The sequence below is a fragment of the Candoia aspera genome, chromosome 7 (assembly GCF_035149785.1).
Source record: "Candoia aspera isolate rCanAsp1 chromosome 7, rCanAsp1.hap2, whole genome shotgun sequence".
Taxonomy (NCBI): domain Eukaryota; kingdom Metazoa; phylum Chordata; class Lepidosauria; order Squamata; family Boidae; genus Candoia; species Candoia aspera.
In genome coordinates, this window is record NC_086159.1 from 41,742,413 (window position 1) to 41,759,786 (window position 17,374).

General features: G+C 35.3%; 1 protein-coding gene across 1 annotated transcript in view; it reads right to left on the reverse strand.

Moving 5' to 3' along the window:
* Positions 1–6,764: 6,764 nt before the first annotated feature.
* The window catches only part of PTPRQ (protein tyrosine phosphatase receptor type Q), a 99,093-nt gene continuing 88,483 nt past the window's right edge, over positions 6,765–17,374 (reverse strand). Inside the window, exons 38-45 of the mRNA XM_063309335.1 lie at positions 16,544–16,634; positions 14,695–14,771; positions 12,092–12,226; positions 11,855–11,980; positions 10,737–10,885; positions 9,928–10,063; positions 8,186–8,306; positions 6,765–7,098 (exon numbers count right to left, since the gene is read on the reverse strand). Of these exons, the coding sequence (XP_063165405.1) occupies positions 7,061–7,098; positions 8,186–8,306; positions 9,928–10,063; positions 10,737–10,885; positions 11,855–11,980; positions 12,092–12,226; positions 14,695–14,771; positions 16,544–16,634 (873 nt within the window). The 3' untranslated portion in view covers positions 6,765–7,060. The remainder of the gene's footprint in view (positions 7,099–8,185; positions 8,307–9,927; positions 10,064–10,736; positions 10,886–11,854; positions 11,981–12,091; positions 12,227–14,694; positions 14,772–16,543; positions 16,635–17,374) is intronic.

A 17,374-nucleotide genomic window follows, 5' to 3' on the forward strand; every position in this document is an offset into this window, starting at 1 on the left:
CACAAGCATTTGATTACCACCCAGACAACTTTAAGAATACCTTAGGGTATTAAACATTGGATTCTGAAGGGCTTGAGAGAAAGATTAGAAACAGCTTTTTAATGATATAAGTTTCTGTCCATTCAGTTGCAAACACAGAGTCAACATATTTCAATCATTCTAATTAGACTGTTAGACTGGTAAAGTATCTAGAAACTTGACAAGTCTTATCAAAATAAACCACATTTCCTGGAGTCACAAGGTTAAAAATATTTGATTATGAAAATCTTTGTGAATTGCAATTGGTGCCATACACCACCTATGTAAAAATCTCCCTAAGCAATTTATCAGATACTTGAAAGTAGATGCATAATAAATGAAGAACACGTGTTTTGGATGAATGCAATGAAACAGGAGCTGCATAAAATGACTTGCCAAGGATATGAACAGCTGCGGACATCACCTCTTCCTTCTATTCTGCATTAAAGAGAATTTATACTATTAGGCTGACAGGTGAATTTAAAGTACAGTTAGTAAAAAAGTTTGTAGTGCATTTTTGCTTCAGGAGATTCTCCTTTTTTCCCCACACTGTGATGAAGGATAGCATTTTCAATCTGAAGCAATCTGGGTAGGTTCTCTTCTCTCTATAAATAGCCAGAAATTTAGATATACTGTTACTCATTAAACAGTAGCTCCCTTTGTCATGCCATAAACATTTTAAAGGATCATGTGAAATGTAGTTTCCCATGCAGTACTTTGAGAGGGCTGCCTTTAAAAAAAAAATCTACAGCATACATTACAGTAAACATGAGTAATCATCTGACATGTTTACTGAGAAAGGCCTCATTTTCTGACTTTCCTGTAGGATTTCTTAAAATTTGATCATTGCTTGCAAACAGCAGTGGTAATAAATTTTCACATAACCACAGTATAATTTCTTTCTTAGGAATAAAGTTAGCTGAATAAATGTTAGAAAGAAGTGAGCAATCTTTCTGATTACCTAATGCAAAAATGAGATGGAACAGGGAAAGGAGACCTGCCTACTTTTTCTTCTGTTTAACGGGAGTGGCAGAAGGAAATCAACAATTGCCACAGACAGAGAAGCAGCATGATCACATTCACCAAGGCTGCCTTCGCCTGATTTTGGGAGATTCCCCCTTCCCCTTAGCCAGCTGTAGTTTACTAAGCCCTCAAGAGATTTGTGGGGGGGGATTTTTAAGCATAATATTGGCCAAGAATAACTGACTATCCCTTTCATTGGTGCTTTTACCAGTAGACCCTAGCAACTGAGAATTGAACACATTCTCCTATTAAACACAGAGGAGGTACAGTTATTTTTGGCTGAATAATGCCATATATTCCATATTGAAGTGTGTTTACAAACCTGCTAGCAGTAATGTATACAAAAAGCAACGTAATATGATGATTTTTAAAGAAGTAATGTGAAGCATGTGTTATGAATTAAAAGGCATAAAAGAAAACCAATAATCTCAGATGATGACATATTGGTTTTAAAACCCCAGCCATTGCTAAAAAGCTACTGTATGCTGCATAAAAGCTGAGGAATATCCATAGTGTCAGAGGGTGAGTTTTCAGCTGTTCAGGATTATGAGATATTTCAATTTCCTTAAAACAAAGAAACAGAATGCAAGAGCAGACATTTAAAGAAATGTTACAATTTCCTAGATACCCTCAACTGCAGTGATTCACATCTTCTGTACCAAAATATATGAGTTGCATCTACAAATAACAGCCTTCACTCACAATTCACCACAAGACACAAATTTACACTAAAACAGTATACTCCTGACAAATACAAACGCTTTGTATGTCATTTGGTTTATTTGGAAATTAATGTCATTACAGCTTTCCACAACATGGTGCCTTCCAGATGTTACAGACTTCAATTTCCATAATTTCCAGCATGCATGACAAATGGAAGTTATGGAGATTGAAGATTTTGGAAGAGATCAGGTTGGAGAAAGCTGTTATAAGGTAACTTATATCTGAAAAGAATGTGTTCAGAGTTCTTTCTGAGAGTATTCAATGGTCTACGTGCTAAAGTCCTCTTTTGCGCATAAATGAGAAACTGAATATAAATCATTTGTTGAATGTATAATTCACCTTTCCTTTCGAAGTTTAAGTGAGTGTGCCTAGTAGTTCCACTCCAATTTTGTTCTTATAACAACCAGAGGTGACAGGTTGGGTTGAAATGTAGTGACTGCCTCCCAGTTACCCAGAGAGATTTATGACTGAATGAGGACAGGAACGTCACCCTTCAGTCCAAGTCCAGCATTGCATAATTTCATATCATACAGTTGTTACTTTCAATGATATATCATTTGTAGGCACACTTGATGTTAATTAATTAATTAAGAGTCCCTCCATTCGGAGGAGATGGGCGGTGACAAATTTGATAAATAAATAAATAATCAATTAAATTATTGATTGACTGTTTGATTTTAACTCACTACCTAAAACTTGCAAGATTCTAGGCAGTTTATAGAGTTTATGTATTAAAAACAGGATTTGAAATCAGAATACAGGTAGTCTTCAGGTTACAACAGCAATTGGGACCAGAATTACTATTGCTAAGAGATGCATAGCTTAGCAACTGCAATCCTGCAGTCCCAGTTGGCACTGTAACCCCAGAACTGTGCAAGTTGTTAAGCGGGAAGAGGCGGGAGTCCCAGGCAAGCAGGCTGGTGGGTGTGCAGGTGCTGCAGGGGTGTGGCTGACTGCCATGGGCAGGTGCTATGGAGCATGGGTGGGTGGAAAAGCAGTGAAAATGGTAGTGACTTCTGACTTCCTGCCAGCTTTCCATTGACTTTGCTTGTGGGAAGCTGGCAGGGAACGTCAGAAATTGCAATCATGTGACTCTGGCTTGCTGCGATGTAACCACGAGCTGGGCACTGAGTGACCAGATTGTGATCACATGCCTGTGGGGATGCCGTGATGGCCACAGTTTTGCAGACCAGTCAAAGTCTCACTCCTTCAGTGCCATTGTAACTTTGAACAGTCACTGAAAGAGTTGTCATAACTTGAGGTCTACTTGTAAAATGATTAAAGTAGTAACTAAAAATACAAAGCTAAGAAATTATTGTAAAAAGTGGAAACAATTTCTCCCCAAAAATCTTCCAGAATAGCCAAGGTTTCACCTGCTTCTGGAATACTGTGAGGATGGGGCCATCTGCACTTCAAGGAGAAAGCTATTCCAGAGGAGTAAATCCTAGTCCTGATTTAAAATTATCATCCCATTTCAAGAAATAAATGACATCTTCCTGAAGCCTGTTTCTGTGCATACATGGCAATTTGGGGAATCTGGCTACAGTTCTGAAATCATGTATTATTATCATTATCATTATCATTATCATCATCATCATCATCATCATCATCATTCATTCATTCATTCATTCATTCATTCATTTAATTTATATAGCTGCCCATCTCAGACCAGTGACTTTGGGCAGCTTAGAATAATAAAAACAATGAAACAATAAAAACGATACAAAAAAATAAAGATAAATATAAATATAGCCAAGAGAGCTTACATGCTATCTGACTCACAGTGACACTGGGCGATAAATAGACACAGTATACAGTACTTCCAAATTATGCACAGACATAGGCACAATTCTGAGAAAGTTAATCTTAACTAAGGCTCCTTTTACATGTTGGCTGTTATCCCAAGTAGATTTATAAACAAAGAGGCCAAATGAAACCAAGAGGTCTAACGGTACATGCCTATGCTGGATTGTAGTAATTGAAAGCAATGTGTACAATGTTTGTATATATATTTAAAATGAAAGTTTTAGATCATAAAGTTTGGATAAAATGTTTGGACATACAATTATTATATTGGTTCACCCAAATAATAGCTGGCCTTGGCCTTAGCTTCTTCCATTGCCACAATTTAATTATGAAAAGAAATGAACCTAGATTTAGAAGCATCTTTGTTTTGCATTTCTTGAAAATCAGTGAGGTGTAGTGATTAAGGTGTCAGACTAGTTCATGTCCATCTTCAAACACAGAAGCTTACTGGATGAATTTGGGCCAATTACTCTCTAAGGTTTTTGTTATGAGGGTAAAATTAAGGGAATCTCCATAGAAGCCACTTTAAGCTTGTATGAAGGCAGGATATAAACAATAATGTTCAGTACAACTTTGGTCCTGTTTAAATACGTTGCAAATCCAGGCTCCACAATTTCCAGCTAATATGGCCAACACATATGAAAATATCAATATGGAGAACATTGATCTAGCATAACACATAAAGACAGAACTTTGATATTCAGAGGCATGCTTATTTGATTTTTTAGAAAAAAAATATATTGTGACTTACAGCTTACAAGATACAGTAAAAAAATATAAAAGCAAAAGCAGTGCCGTTGAAGGGCCTGAGAAAATAATATGCTTTTGAGCTACCTCCTAAACAGTAGCAAGGAGATGGCTTGCCTCAATTCCAATGCTAATTTATTCCATAATATGGGCTCTGCTACAATAAAAGCCAAATTAGTTGTTGACCTGAAATCTACTAATGGTGGGACTTACAAAAAGTGTCCTGCTTCTGGCCTGGGAGAAACCTGATGACCTTCTTTGGTACTGGTTTTTATCTTCTCTTTTAAAAGTTTTAATGCCATTTGAACAGTGTCTTATATGGGGAGTGGGAAGACATCTGGTCATGTTATCTAGGACACTTTTTGTCCTGTTGACTCTAATGAGTGGATAGGATGCTGTCTGGCTTGACATCTGCTACCTATGGGCGAAACTCATGCTTTTTCTGGCTCCTGTATGGAACTAGAGAGAGCATGATGGATTGATCCACAATATTGTCAATGCATCACTTCAGAAGGCAATTAAGCCAGCAGTATTGAAAGAGGCTGTGGTACACTTTATCCTTAGGAACCTTCCCTGTATTTGGCTATTTCTGACAACTATTTCCCAGTCTCCAGGCTCTTACTGAAGAGGATTCAGCTGTAGATCACCCTAAAAGTGGATTGTCTGGACCCCTATTTGCCATGGTTCAGGCTTAGAGATGAGAGGGCTTCTGGTTGATGACCTTTGTCATAATCTGGATGGAACTAATGATTTGTCCTGATTCTTTTGGCCCTTTAAAATGGCCTTCAGTACCATCATCATGGTATCATTTTGCTCTCTGAGAGTTGGGGATTGGAGGCACTGTTTTATGTGGTTCTATTCTTTCCTTTGTGTTCTAGTCAGTAGCTATGAGAGAAGAGAAGCTGGCCCAAGTCTCCTTTCTTGTGGGTTACCACAGGGTTCAGTCTTTTATCCCGATACCACTGCTTTTTAACATCTATTCCTTGAAGTCACTAGGAAAGGCCAGCTATCAGTTTGGGGAGATATATTTTCAGTATGCAGACAATATATTGCCACTTCTGGCACAGGTGCTGTTGAAGCCATCTCTACAGTCTATGGAGGTCTGCATGAAATTTTTGTTCACTGCAGTTCCTTGTCAACTCTGGCGGAGTCTCCTGTGGGGGAATCACAATTCCTGAAGGAATAGGTCCATGTCTTGAGTGTCTTCCTGGATCATGTTTACTGCTGGATGGAAAGCTGAAGGTCATGACAAGCAGGGCATTTGCTATTATCAGTTGGAGCACCAGTTGCAGCCCTAACTAGAGTGGGATGATCTTGCCACCATTATTCACACTGCTTGGATTACTGCAATGTGCTCTACATAAGGGCTGCTTTCAGAGATCATTCAGGCTCAGAACATAGGTTAGCACTTATTCTTACAAGCATATTATACTTCTTAATGCCTATTAAAAGCATGTCTTGCCTATCCAATAGATTTTCAGAAGCAATTCAGAGTAAAAGTTTTAACCTTTAAAACTCTTTATGACTTGGTGCTTAGATACCTACAGGCTGCTTTTTCCAACCAAAGTTGACCCATCTCATGTGGTTATACTGGCAGAAGTGATAGTGATACTGGCTATAGGTGATGCTTCATTTCCATGAAATAAAGGGGGCTGGGACCAGGAGACAGCTATGATTCCTGTACTTTGGAACAGCCTCCTCCTGGGGAAACAGTAGCCTGCTCTGTACTAGCCTTAAGAAAATTAAGGGTTTTCAAGAGTGTTTTGGTGGATTGATGGATGTTGCCATCTGTGTTGTTGGTTGTTGCTCTGTTTTATTTTCAGGTTTTTTATTTTATAATCTGTTTTATTTACTAAGATTGTTTTAATTAATATCATGTTGTATGGTTTAATTTTATTGTTAATCATTGGGAGTCCTTGGAGATTATGGCAGTATACAAATAAAATATATTTGTATATATATATATACATATACATATACATACATATTATATATATATATATATATATATATATATAAACTGCTATAAAATCATTGATGTTGTCTCTCAGAGTACGATGTGGCATCCAGTAGCAGTAATACAAAAATCTGTTTCCTCAGAAATTAGAAATTACATACCACCATTCTGATGATTAGTCATTGACAAACCAATCTCCACAAATGCATTTAATCTAATCCATAAATTACCCAAATTCTTTATGAAGTACTTCTTTGCTTTGTCTTGAATCTGCCACTGCTGAGCTTTATTGAGTGATCCTGGTTTCTAGTAATATAATGTGATGTCACTGTACTGTGTATCTCTCTGCTTTCATTACTTCGTTGACCACTGTTAGCATTGAAATATACAATTATGATGACAGTTTATCATGCATTAGAATATTATACTAGCTATTATTAGAAAAAAGTGGGGAAAAGAATATAAATCAGCAACCCCTGAGCGTCTCTTGTAATATGCATTTTATTGTAATGTCTGTTGCTGGAATGTTCTTATTGTATACAGTTTTATTATAATAATCAGATTGTATTCAGTATAAAATTATAATTTAATAATTTATATTATTTGTGAAGGCACATAGAATATAAAACATAACTATTATAATTTTATTTTGCTACAAAAATTATTCTTTGTTTATAATCAGTTGTATGATGGGGATATGTTTTGGCCCCTATTGTGAAACAGCAACAAGAATACAAGCATACAAGCATATGTTTCCTGAAATGTAATACATTTTGATCTATGTATTTACATAGTAGTTTCTTCCCACTCTAGTTCCACATCACCTGGAAGAGAAACAGAACACTAGCTGAAGCTTTTACAAATTAATCTTAAATTACACATACAGGTTTAGTAAGTATTTAAAATATATTGCATTAATTTATCCTGCTTCCATCACCAATGGAAGGGTAAACAACTTTTGGGGATTTTTTACCAACCACCATGGTAATTTTCTTTATTGTTATTTTCAGCTTGTAGTTTATATACTAACTAGTATGTATATGTACTATATACTATATACTATGTGTGACTATATACTATATGCTAAAACAAAAACATGCAAAGTACTTAGTGAGGAAAAGTTGTCAAAGGGCATCTAAGAAATATTTTGTGTTTTAAGTAAAAGCGACACACAAGAAATGAACCAAAGAGGGAAAGTAGAGGTGATAATCTGAAAAATGAGGTTGGCCGAGCTAAGAGAAGAGTTGAATCAGCAAATGTCACCAAAAAGATAAAAAGGGCAAGATCATGGAGCCCAATGGCAAGGTGTGTCTGTTGGCTCTGGGAGGTGACAGGATACATTTAGGGACATTACATGAACAGTGCAATGAGATGATTTAATTATCTTAACAATAGAAATCTGGATAGTGATGAGCTATATCATGGCAAAAATTATCAGATCATAAAGTTTTCACTTAAAGGAATATACTGTACTAGAAGGGCTTCTCTTCCCAGTTTTGTGAAGGAAGAAGAATTGATATGGTGAGGCTACAGACTGTATATTGTGGAAAGGATGCAGAAAGAGAGAACAAAAGCATGTGAATGAATAAAAATACAAAGCCAGGGAATGCCATTGTCTATTAATAAAAAGAGGACTCGGCTGAAAGATGAGAAAGTTCTAGAATAAGAAAGTACTTCTGGCTGTCATCAACAAATAGGTTAGAATGAAAACTATAGAATTTCATGAACTTAGTAATGGTGCAAAGATGGTCCCTTTGATTTTATCCAAAAAGGTAAAAATCAAAACACCAAATAAAGTAATATAAATAAATTTTGAGTATAACATAATTATACTAATACTATTTTTGAGTGTAGCACAAATAAATGCACCAGCATTTTTAAAAATAATTTTGATATAGTACATCTATATACCTTCCATTGCATCCAAAGAATCCATCTTTTGCAATACTGAATAATTAACAAAACATATAGGCAGGCTGTTCTTGATTGTCAGTAAGTCCAGAACACACTGATGTAAAAATATATATTGTGCCTAGAAAGTGTGAAAATTAAAAACTGTTAAGCTTTATTCATAGACATCTTGGTGCTAACCTGAACTTGTTTTGAGGCAATTTTTGAATTTAATATTCAGGATACTTTTAGAAAAAGCAACATTCTTACAGCTAATTCATATTTTGGAGTTTGGAGCCCATTCTAGATTTTATCAAACTTCTTACTGCAGCTGGTTCAAGGGGAGATATAGTGAAGAAGGACATAGCATGAGGATGGGACAGCAAAGAACTATCAGGGGATCATGTTTCCATCACCATGGTAAGTTCACATGCAAATAAGATAAAGATAATGTCTCAGAGTCTTATGGAACCTAATCTTGAAGAATTTTTTATTTTGTTTTTTTTATATTCTGAGGGCCATTCTTCTAGATATATTATAAGAACAGTGCCCTCCTAAGTTGAGCTTCCAGGTGAACAAGAAAGAAACTATGCCAAACTCACCATGCCTCAAGGAGGTACTCATGGCAAGATCCTGATTTGCTGTCAAAAGTAGGATTGGTCTAAAAGAGCAAGGACACTGTTCCCTTGGAAGAGCTCTTGCAAGATGAATGGATCTGATTTGGGATCCAGGAGGAGGTGCTATGTCAAAATATATTAATGCTATTTATGAATCCAGAATCACTGCACGAGCATGATTATGTAGAGAAAGAGACTTTAGTTAAATAAAGGCCAGCTTTATTTACTGGAACATTTTAAATGAGGTCCTCAGCTTGCTACTTATTTTTTCCCAAAGATGCAGGATGCTTAAAACAGGGAGAAAAAAAAAGTCAAAGTGGGGGCTTCTGATTGGCTTATAGGGCCAGAAGATCCAATACTAATTATTTAGGGTTAATTATTTAAGTTTCTCATCCTTCTGATTATTATATTTTTGCTCCAGAGATACATTTTTAAAGGTAACATGCATTACATGAGGGGCAATCCTCAAACAACATATTGATTACTACTATGATATGCTGAATGCAATGAATATACAAGTTTGACAGAGGATTATTTTGAGTACTGTTTCTGACATTATGTTCCCTTTCAAAAATAATAAAAAGGGTGTAGCAAGCTGGGAAATAGGTAGGTCCATATATTTTTCTGTCACTCATCCTTTCCTCTACCTGCATTAAGTGCTGGTTTTAACAATAAATGGTTCCTCTTATTTTCAGTGCTCCCCTACCATAGGAGCAGCAGCAGCAGCAGCAGCAGCAATGTTAACATTATTTTACAACTATGGACATTTTTTGCTTTTCTTTTCTTCACTGGATTAAAAACATTGAGTGAGACTTTCAAGGATAGATATAGTTCAAATAGAAGCAGATATCCATTTCATATCTCAATAACATTCTAGATTCTAGATTCTAAATAACATTTCTACATATATATATATATACACACATACATATATACATACATACACACACACATACACATACATACATACACATACACATACACACACACATACATACACATACATACATACATACTATAGTATTTATCTAATAATATGTTTTCCCCCAAAATGGGGGGAGAGAGGGGGGGCAGCAATTTCTCATAGTATGAGCCTTCATCTGCAATCTGAGAACTGGGCCACTGCATGTATCTTAAACTCCTTACCAGATTCTGCACCATACACATCCTTTCGCTTCTCAGTTCAGCTACCAGTCCATAGACATCCACAAAATCGTGGTCATTGATATGCTGTATTAAATGGTCAAGGGCAATGTAAACTCCCGTTCTTCCAACTCCAGCGCTATAAGAAAGAAGTAGAGGTGAAACACACATGGAAACATGTGACACTTTTAATGGAACACCCCCCCCCCCATGATTATAATGAAACATAGATTACAGTTTGGATAAAATATTATTTCAAAATGTTTTTTTTTAGGTATGTATAATAATGGAGATACATAACTATATGCCACTTTTTAATCATATAAATATTTTGCACTATCTATAGTACAGAAGGGATGTTTTTGACATAAAAACAATTCTAAACTTATGGTAAGTACTATATTCTATATTAAGACTTTTACTGCAATGGTAGCTACAGCATTACACCCAACTCATTATTGCTTCTATTACCAATTCGTGATTTATCGACTTGATACCTTGCACTCTTAAATATGTCTGCTGCTGTATATGAAATAGGCTTCACCATACACTTCATGGGTGCTAAGCTATATACGGTTTCCTTGTTCCATATTGGAATTCAACATCTCTCTAATCTTTTGGTATTACAAGTTCTCTTACCACACTGGTAAACGTATGGTATGTGGCTATCTAACTTGTCAGTGGCTATCATTCCTCAGAAAATAAAGAAAATTCAGATTCACATAAATTGGATAATCATTGTTACTCTTCCTAATAAACTAATTCCATTATTTAATATTCTGAGTTTTGCTTAAAATGCATTATCTGCTTACCTGCAGTGAACAATTATGGGTGTGTGGTCATGTGATCGGCTGTCTCGTATAAGCTTTGCAAAATGGACTAATGGTGTGCTTGTTTCAGGTACTCCATGTTCAGGCCAGGCAGTAAAGTTACACTGATGTACTGTCATACAATCCCCATGCTGTTAAGATACATAAAAAAGGGGTTTTTTAGAATTATAAAAATATTTAGCTATCCATTGAAAGGCCATTTATACTGGGATAAATTATAATTGGATGTTTTCTGATGGTACTCTATCAAATAATATTTTTTCACCTGAGATGTATTGTACAACTAAATGTTTGTTAATGGCAGCCTAATAAGCAGTTCAACCAATTATTATTACTTGGAATGGAACATTAACATTGTAGCTCATTGTCCTGATTCTGTCAGAAGGACAGACTAGACATTTGATACAGAATTCAAGAATCAGTAACATCACAGAATCATTGGAAATATTACAGAAATGAAGCCACCTAGTTTTACTGGTTCTAAAATATCAAGAGATTTCTGAATAATGTTTTCATAGGTTGTTGTCAACTGAACGGATGTATCGGACATGCTAAAGCATCTGTAAAAGTGGCAGTCATGACCAATATAGTCCAGCATAATTTGACATCTCATTACTAAGTGACATGTAACTCATTAAATTTTAACTAAATCGGCAGACTTTTTCCTTCATTAAAACCCACTGTGCTGGAGTAATAGTAGTGAACATTTTCTCTGTTTTTGATTTATGATAACGGTTTCATGCCAGCTAATTAAAGTCATACAGTGATGAATATGCATTAATAAGCTATTCTTTGGATTTCAATTTCCCAGAAGCTAAACACTCATCATATATTGTTTTATACTACAGTGCAACAGCAGGGTAAGGCAAATGGGTACCTAGATATTCTTTTCTAACTTTATAGAAGATAATCTGATGACATGTCCAGAAAAATTGAAGTATTGGAGAATTATAAAAGCCAAGATATATTAATCAAGAAATTTAAACAATACTCCCAAAAGTAAGATGTGTTTGACTTTGTCAGACATTTTAGCTGCAGACATTACCATTTTCACAAAAGCTATGGAAGCTTAAAACAAATCAAATCAAATCTATTCTTACCCTTTCAATTTTTAGATCCCTGATGGTCCAGTCTATCTGAATATCTTCCACTAATTTAGTAATCACTATATCTCCAAAAACAGTAACTGGAATGTTATCTTCAGGCCAATACTGATGGCATCTTATCTGTAGTCAAGATGCAATAAGATGGCTTATAAAACCATACCATTATTTTTATGAATGTATAATAATAGTGAGTTTTCAAATATATTTATAACCCATATATTGGTAACTTACCCGCCCTTTTTCATAACACTGAGTTAGCATAACAATAGTTTTTGCTCTTGTTTCCCATACCATTCTCCAGAAATCTCCCACTGTGCCTGGTAATGGTCCTTGAGTAGCAATAAATTCATTTGGACATAAATAGCCCTGAGAAAAAGATGAAACTTAGTAGACATTGCTAAAGAAAAAGGGAAACAAATCATATAGCCACATATTCAGTAAAATAATTCATTCAAAATTCACCCTTCCTGAATACTCACTATATTCTTTAGAAAGTAGTGGTGATTAGACACCACAGATCTGGATCCTACCACAAGATGTTGCAAAAAAGCTCTGGCTCTTTCCAGATGTTTCATTCCAGTCTGCATTTGTCTTCTTTCCTTATTGGCCTTTTAAAAACTACATTTCTACAAAGCATGCACATAAAATCTCCAAGATGAATTATTAGAGATGTAACATTTCCTGAAATTTTGCCACAATGAGGAAAAATCATTTTTCCAATTGGGGGGAATTGAGCTTTTGGGAAAAATTTAAATATATGCATACTTAATTTCTAACGTCCTTTTCTGATACACACTCACTTTGATAGAAAATGTATTGCACATATCTTGGCTTGGTTGTAAAAAATATGTTTACTGTATCAAATGGAATAGTTCATTCAGGCAATAATTATAAAATTATTGATTGGATTTAATTTATAATGTTCTTCATTTTTGTTTTAGGTGGAGCTACAAACTGCTGAATGTTACAGAATGTGGCATTTTTTTAAAAATAAACAGGCAAAAAAATAATCTTGAAAACAGAAGAAATCATCACTATTGTAGTAAAAACTAGACAAAAAGGTTATTTTAAATTTTACCCTCCACTACATCAAATATAGAAAACAGTATTTTTTTTAGCAAAAAAGAGGATGGAATTGTATATAATTTATTTGTTTGTTTGATGATTTGATTTCTATAGCTGTCCATCTCAAGTATATTTATCCTTTACATGTCAGTTTATTTCTGATATATTTTCAAACATATATTTTCTTTTGCACAATGTGTTGTTACCATATAATTTAAAAGTTGTTGTTGTTAGTTGCCGTCGAGTCATTTACAACTCATGGCGACCCTATGTATAACAGAACAAAATGCTGTTCGGTCTTGCGCCATATGCCTGACTAATGTTTGCATCATAAAAGTAAATATGCAATATTCCATAAAGTTCCCTCCCTCCACCCCTCACACACATACTGGGGACTTTTTCCCCTGAATTTTCTGCTTCCTCCTTCTTAGGTCTTCACATCTTCTTTCATGTTTGAGATTTACACCTGATAAGCTATATAATGACCGGCAATCATCTGTTTTGTACAGCATCCTATTGAAAACAGTGGCCCTCTACAACAAACAATGCAAACAAAAGGCTTTTGCATCCATGAGCTCCTCATGTAGTAAAGATTAACATAGCTTTTCCTTTCTACCTGTTTCATATATTATATATCAGATAACCAATAGATAGTTGTGAACCACTTGACCTGTAAGTATCTAGACTTTTTTATTTGAGAATATGATCCCATAAAGGACTAATTTTTCACTGTGAACTGAATTAACTGTTTCTTCAATTCTATATAGAAGAGATCCCAAAAAGAGTACTTTGCTTCTCAATATGCTTAATAATTTTGTGGAATACATATCTCTTGAATGTAATTCTGTGTTATTGCATATTTATCTAACTATATATAGCTCCCAAATTCTCAAAAAAATGCATTGATTAAGCACACAGCATAACAGCTAGTCCAATCCAGTAGATTTAGGCTCTAAATTGTAAGACACTGATGATGTTACCTAGTTGGGTACAGATCTGAAAGCAAACAACCAAGCTCAGAGAGCATCAAGAACTCCACAGTTCAACCCTGAGCTGCATATATTCTCTTCTACTAGAGATAAATGGATGCTAAAAAATAAAATATATGGTAAAATTTCAAATTTAGAAACATGATATTTAGTTCTTTTGAATGACTTAAAATCCAAAATCAACAATATATTTTTTTGGAACTAAGAAAAAATTAAAATAAATATTAGGCATTTCTCTACACACAGGAAACGTAGTATTCTGCATTATTGAATCTATAGAGAAAACGAATTCCAGAGCATCCTTCTGGTTATTATATGATTATCTTTCTCCTGCATCCATCCAGGTGGCCTGCTGTTAGCTTAAAGTGAAGGATTTAGCTTCCAAGAGCTTAAAATATGCAAGACAACTAGCCTAGGTGCGATATCATCTTAATCATATGGGAGCTTAATAGCAGAAGAAACTAAAATGTTCTAAGAGGTGATAGAGGGAGGCAATTATAGAGAACATTCTTGAAAAACTGAGATCTTCAGTTATAATACCCTTCATGGTGTTCAATAAACTATTTTTGTTTCTCACAGGAAACAAAATGAATGAAATGAAAACTTTGATGATGATGATGATGATGATGATGATGATGACGACGATGACTGAAGTTAGTCCAAAGCTGTACAGTAATGCATACAGAGGGTAAAAGAAAAGTCATGTATTTTTTCCATAAAGATATGTTTCTTTCTAAATCACTAAGAATGCATAACAATTTAAAATGATTATAAACTTACAGATACATAGCTGGCATTGATGTAATCAGATCCTGGTATACAAGCATCAGGCATTAACTTCACTCGATTGTTATTATCTGTGCAAAAGACATTAAATCAAAGCATCTTTCCAAGTTTCAATGGATGGATGGATGGATGGATGGATGGATGGATAGACAGGCAGATAATAGCCAGTGTAAGTATGTATACACACACACACACACACACACACAAAGCATTTTAGGAAATAGGACATTAATTAATATCTTGACATCACACTTGAAAACAATCCATCAGCCATCTCTTTTAATATATATAATATTTTTCTCTTAGAATTTAATTTTTCTTCTGGTTTCTTATTTAACCATTGCAATTGTTGAGTTTAACAGAACCAAGGAATATACCCATTAACAAAGAACACCTTTAGATAGACATTTTAATTCACAAGTTTCCTCTCTATACACAGTGCTAAGAAAGAAAGAAAATCAATGTGTGTGTGTGTGTGTGTGTGTGTGCACGCGCGTGTGCACCTATGCCTGTGTCCGGGGTAATTGAAGATCTGTGCTACTCGTCCCCCTTCAAATTAACTACCCTATGTAGTTCTCCTGAACACATTCAAGACTGAGTATGATATCTGTTTCTAGTAGAACATATCCTGAACAGAAGTACCCTTAGATATTTTCACATTTAAGTATGAGTATTACTATGAAGCAACGTGGAATGACAGAAATAATAGAACTATGCAAAGCTTCAGTTAGAAGGTGATTCAATGAAAGATCTATTAGGCTTTTCTGCAAGGATACACATACTTTTATTTAATGTAATCACTGAAGTTAATGTAATGTAATCATTGAAATCACTTTTATTTAATGTAATCATTCATTCAGATTGATTCAAATATTTAAACTAATTTGCAAAATCAGATTGGATCTTGGCTGAGTGTATATGTCTAATAAATAATGCCGTGGAAGAATAGAGTTTTAAATATATGTACAAAAATGGTAAACTCTAAATATGTATTCTGCTACTGCAACAGGCATGTTAGATCAGGTAAATTGGTGCACAGAATATTTCCTGAACCAGCAGCAGACAGCAGGAGCAGCTGTTCTCAAAAGTTAATAGCACAGAATGTGGCTACATTAACCAAAGAATGCCTTGTCCCCATCTCACATCACAACTAATGCTTAAGATAATAATAGCATTTCTTTTCTTAATAAGTGAAAAATGAAGCAGTGTTGACTACAGAGGGAGACAGGCTCCTGTCTCCTGTGATAAAATCTATCCTGGATTTATAAATTACTATATATTCACTCTGATCTTTCCTGGAGCAGCTACATAGCACATTTACAAGTATCTTAAGAAAGCATCATCATGTTCCAAAGAAAGAGTGAACACACACAGAGAGGGATCCAGCAGTTTTAGATAACTTTATTTTATACCAGGGTACACAGCCCAAGAAGAATAATTAGGATGGATTATGTTACAAAGCTAAGAAACCTGCAACTGCAGTGTTCAGTCTGCTGCTTCAGATCTCCCTACTAATCTGCAGACTCTCTGCCTGCCTGATCTGAAAAAGTCCTGTGGGAGGACTTCCTTTAGGATATTGTCGCTTTAGTTGAGATATAAAAGACAGATATGCTGCTGACTCTTGGAGAGATGGCAGTACAACGTTAGACACAATATATTCACACATCTCTCATCTACTTCATAACAAGAATAGATTCTGGGATTTTCACATAAATAATTTCCTTGGTAAAGAAATGGCTTTATACATCAGACTGTATAATCAAAAAGATACAGAAGGCACTTTTGGTATGGCACTGTTTAAAATTTAATTTAAGAAAGATATGATTAGTAAAATACTACCTACATGGCTTGATGTTTGGAAAACGATTTTTAGACTTGTTCCAAGGAAGATCAGCATCAGTTGACGCAAGATCTGGAAGAAACTTGGGAAGTTCCTATAAAATAATATATATATGTTGCTATGACTTTCAGGTTACTCATGTTTTCAGCAAAAATATACACAGGAAGCCTAGTATCATGAGCACTTCCAATTAATACTGTGCCAAAATATATTTTCTTTTTCACAATGGTTTTCATTTCCTACAAAAGAGGCTTCAGACCCTTTACCTCATTTTCAGGTTGCTTTAGAATTAGTGAATACTTTATAAAGTGATGGCAGAGGAAGTAGTTGTAGTTTCTTGTTATATCCCCCACTGCAGTTTTCAGGCTGTCCCCATTTCCCGATCTCAAACAATTTTCAAGGGATCAGTTCCTCTGACATTTAGCTGAACCACAATGTCAAGGAGATTGTGGGCTGCTTGAGGGATAATTATCCACTGGATGACAGGACAGCCTCATAAAATAAGTGCCAACTACCATAAACCTTAAACTTTCAGGAAGGAAGGGAGGAAGGATATTTTTTTCTGATAAACTGAATGGGAATGGTAGGATTCAGAAGACGCATTCAGCACAGCACTTATTGCAATATAAGCAGTGTCCTGCCAATCTAGCCCAGCAGTCTGTTCTCCCAGTGTCCAAGCAATTGCACAAGGCAGCCTGCTAGTCTCCCAGCAGAAGGCCTTCAGGGGGAGTCACACTGCCTTCAAGGCTGAGAACCATCGATCCCTCAGACTTCATTTATGCTGATGCTGGTCTAGGACCATAAAGAAGATTTAACTTGATTCATTTATGCTTC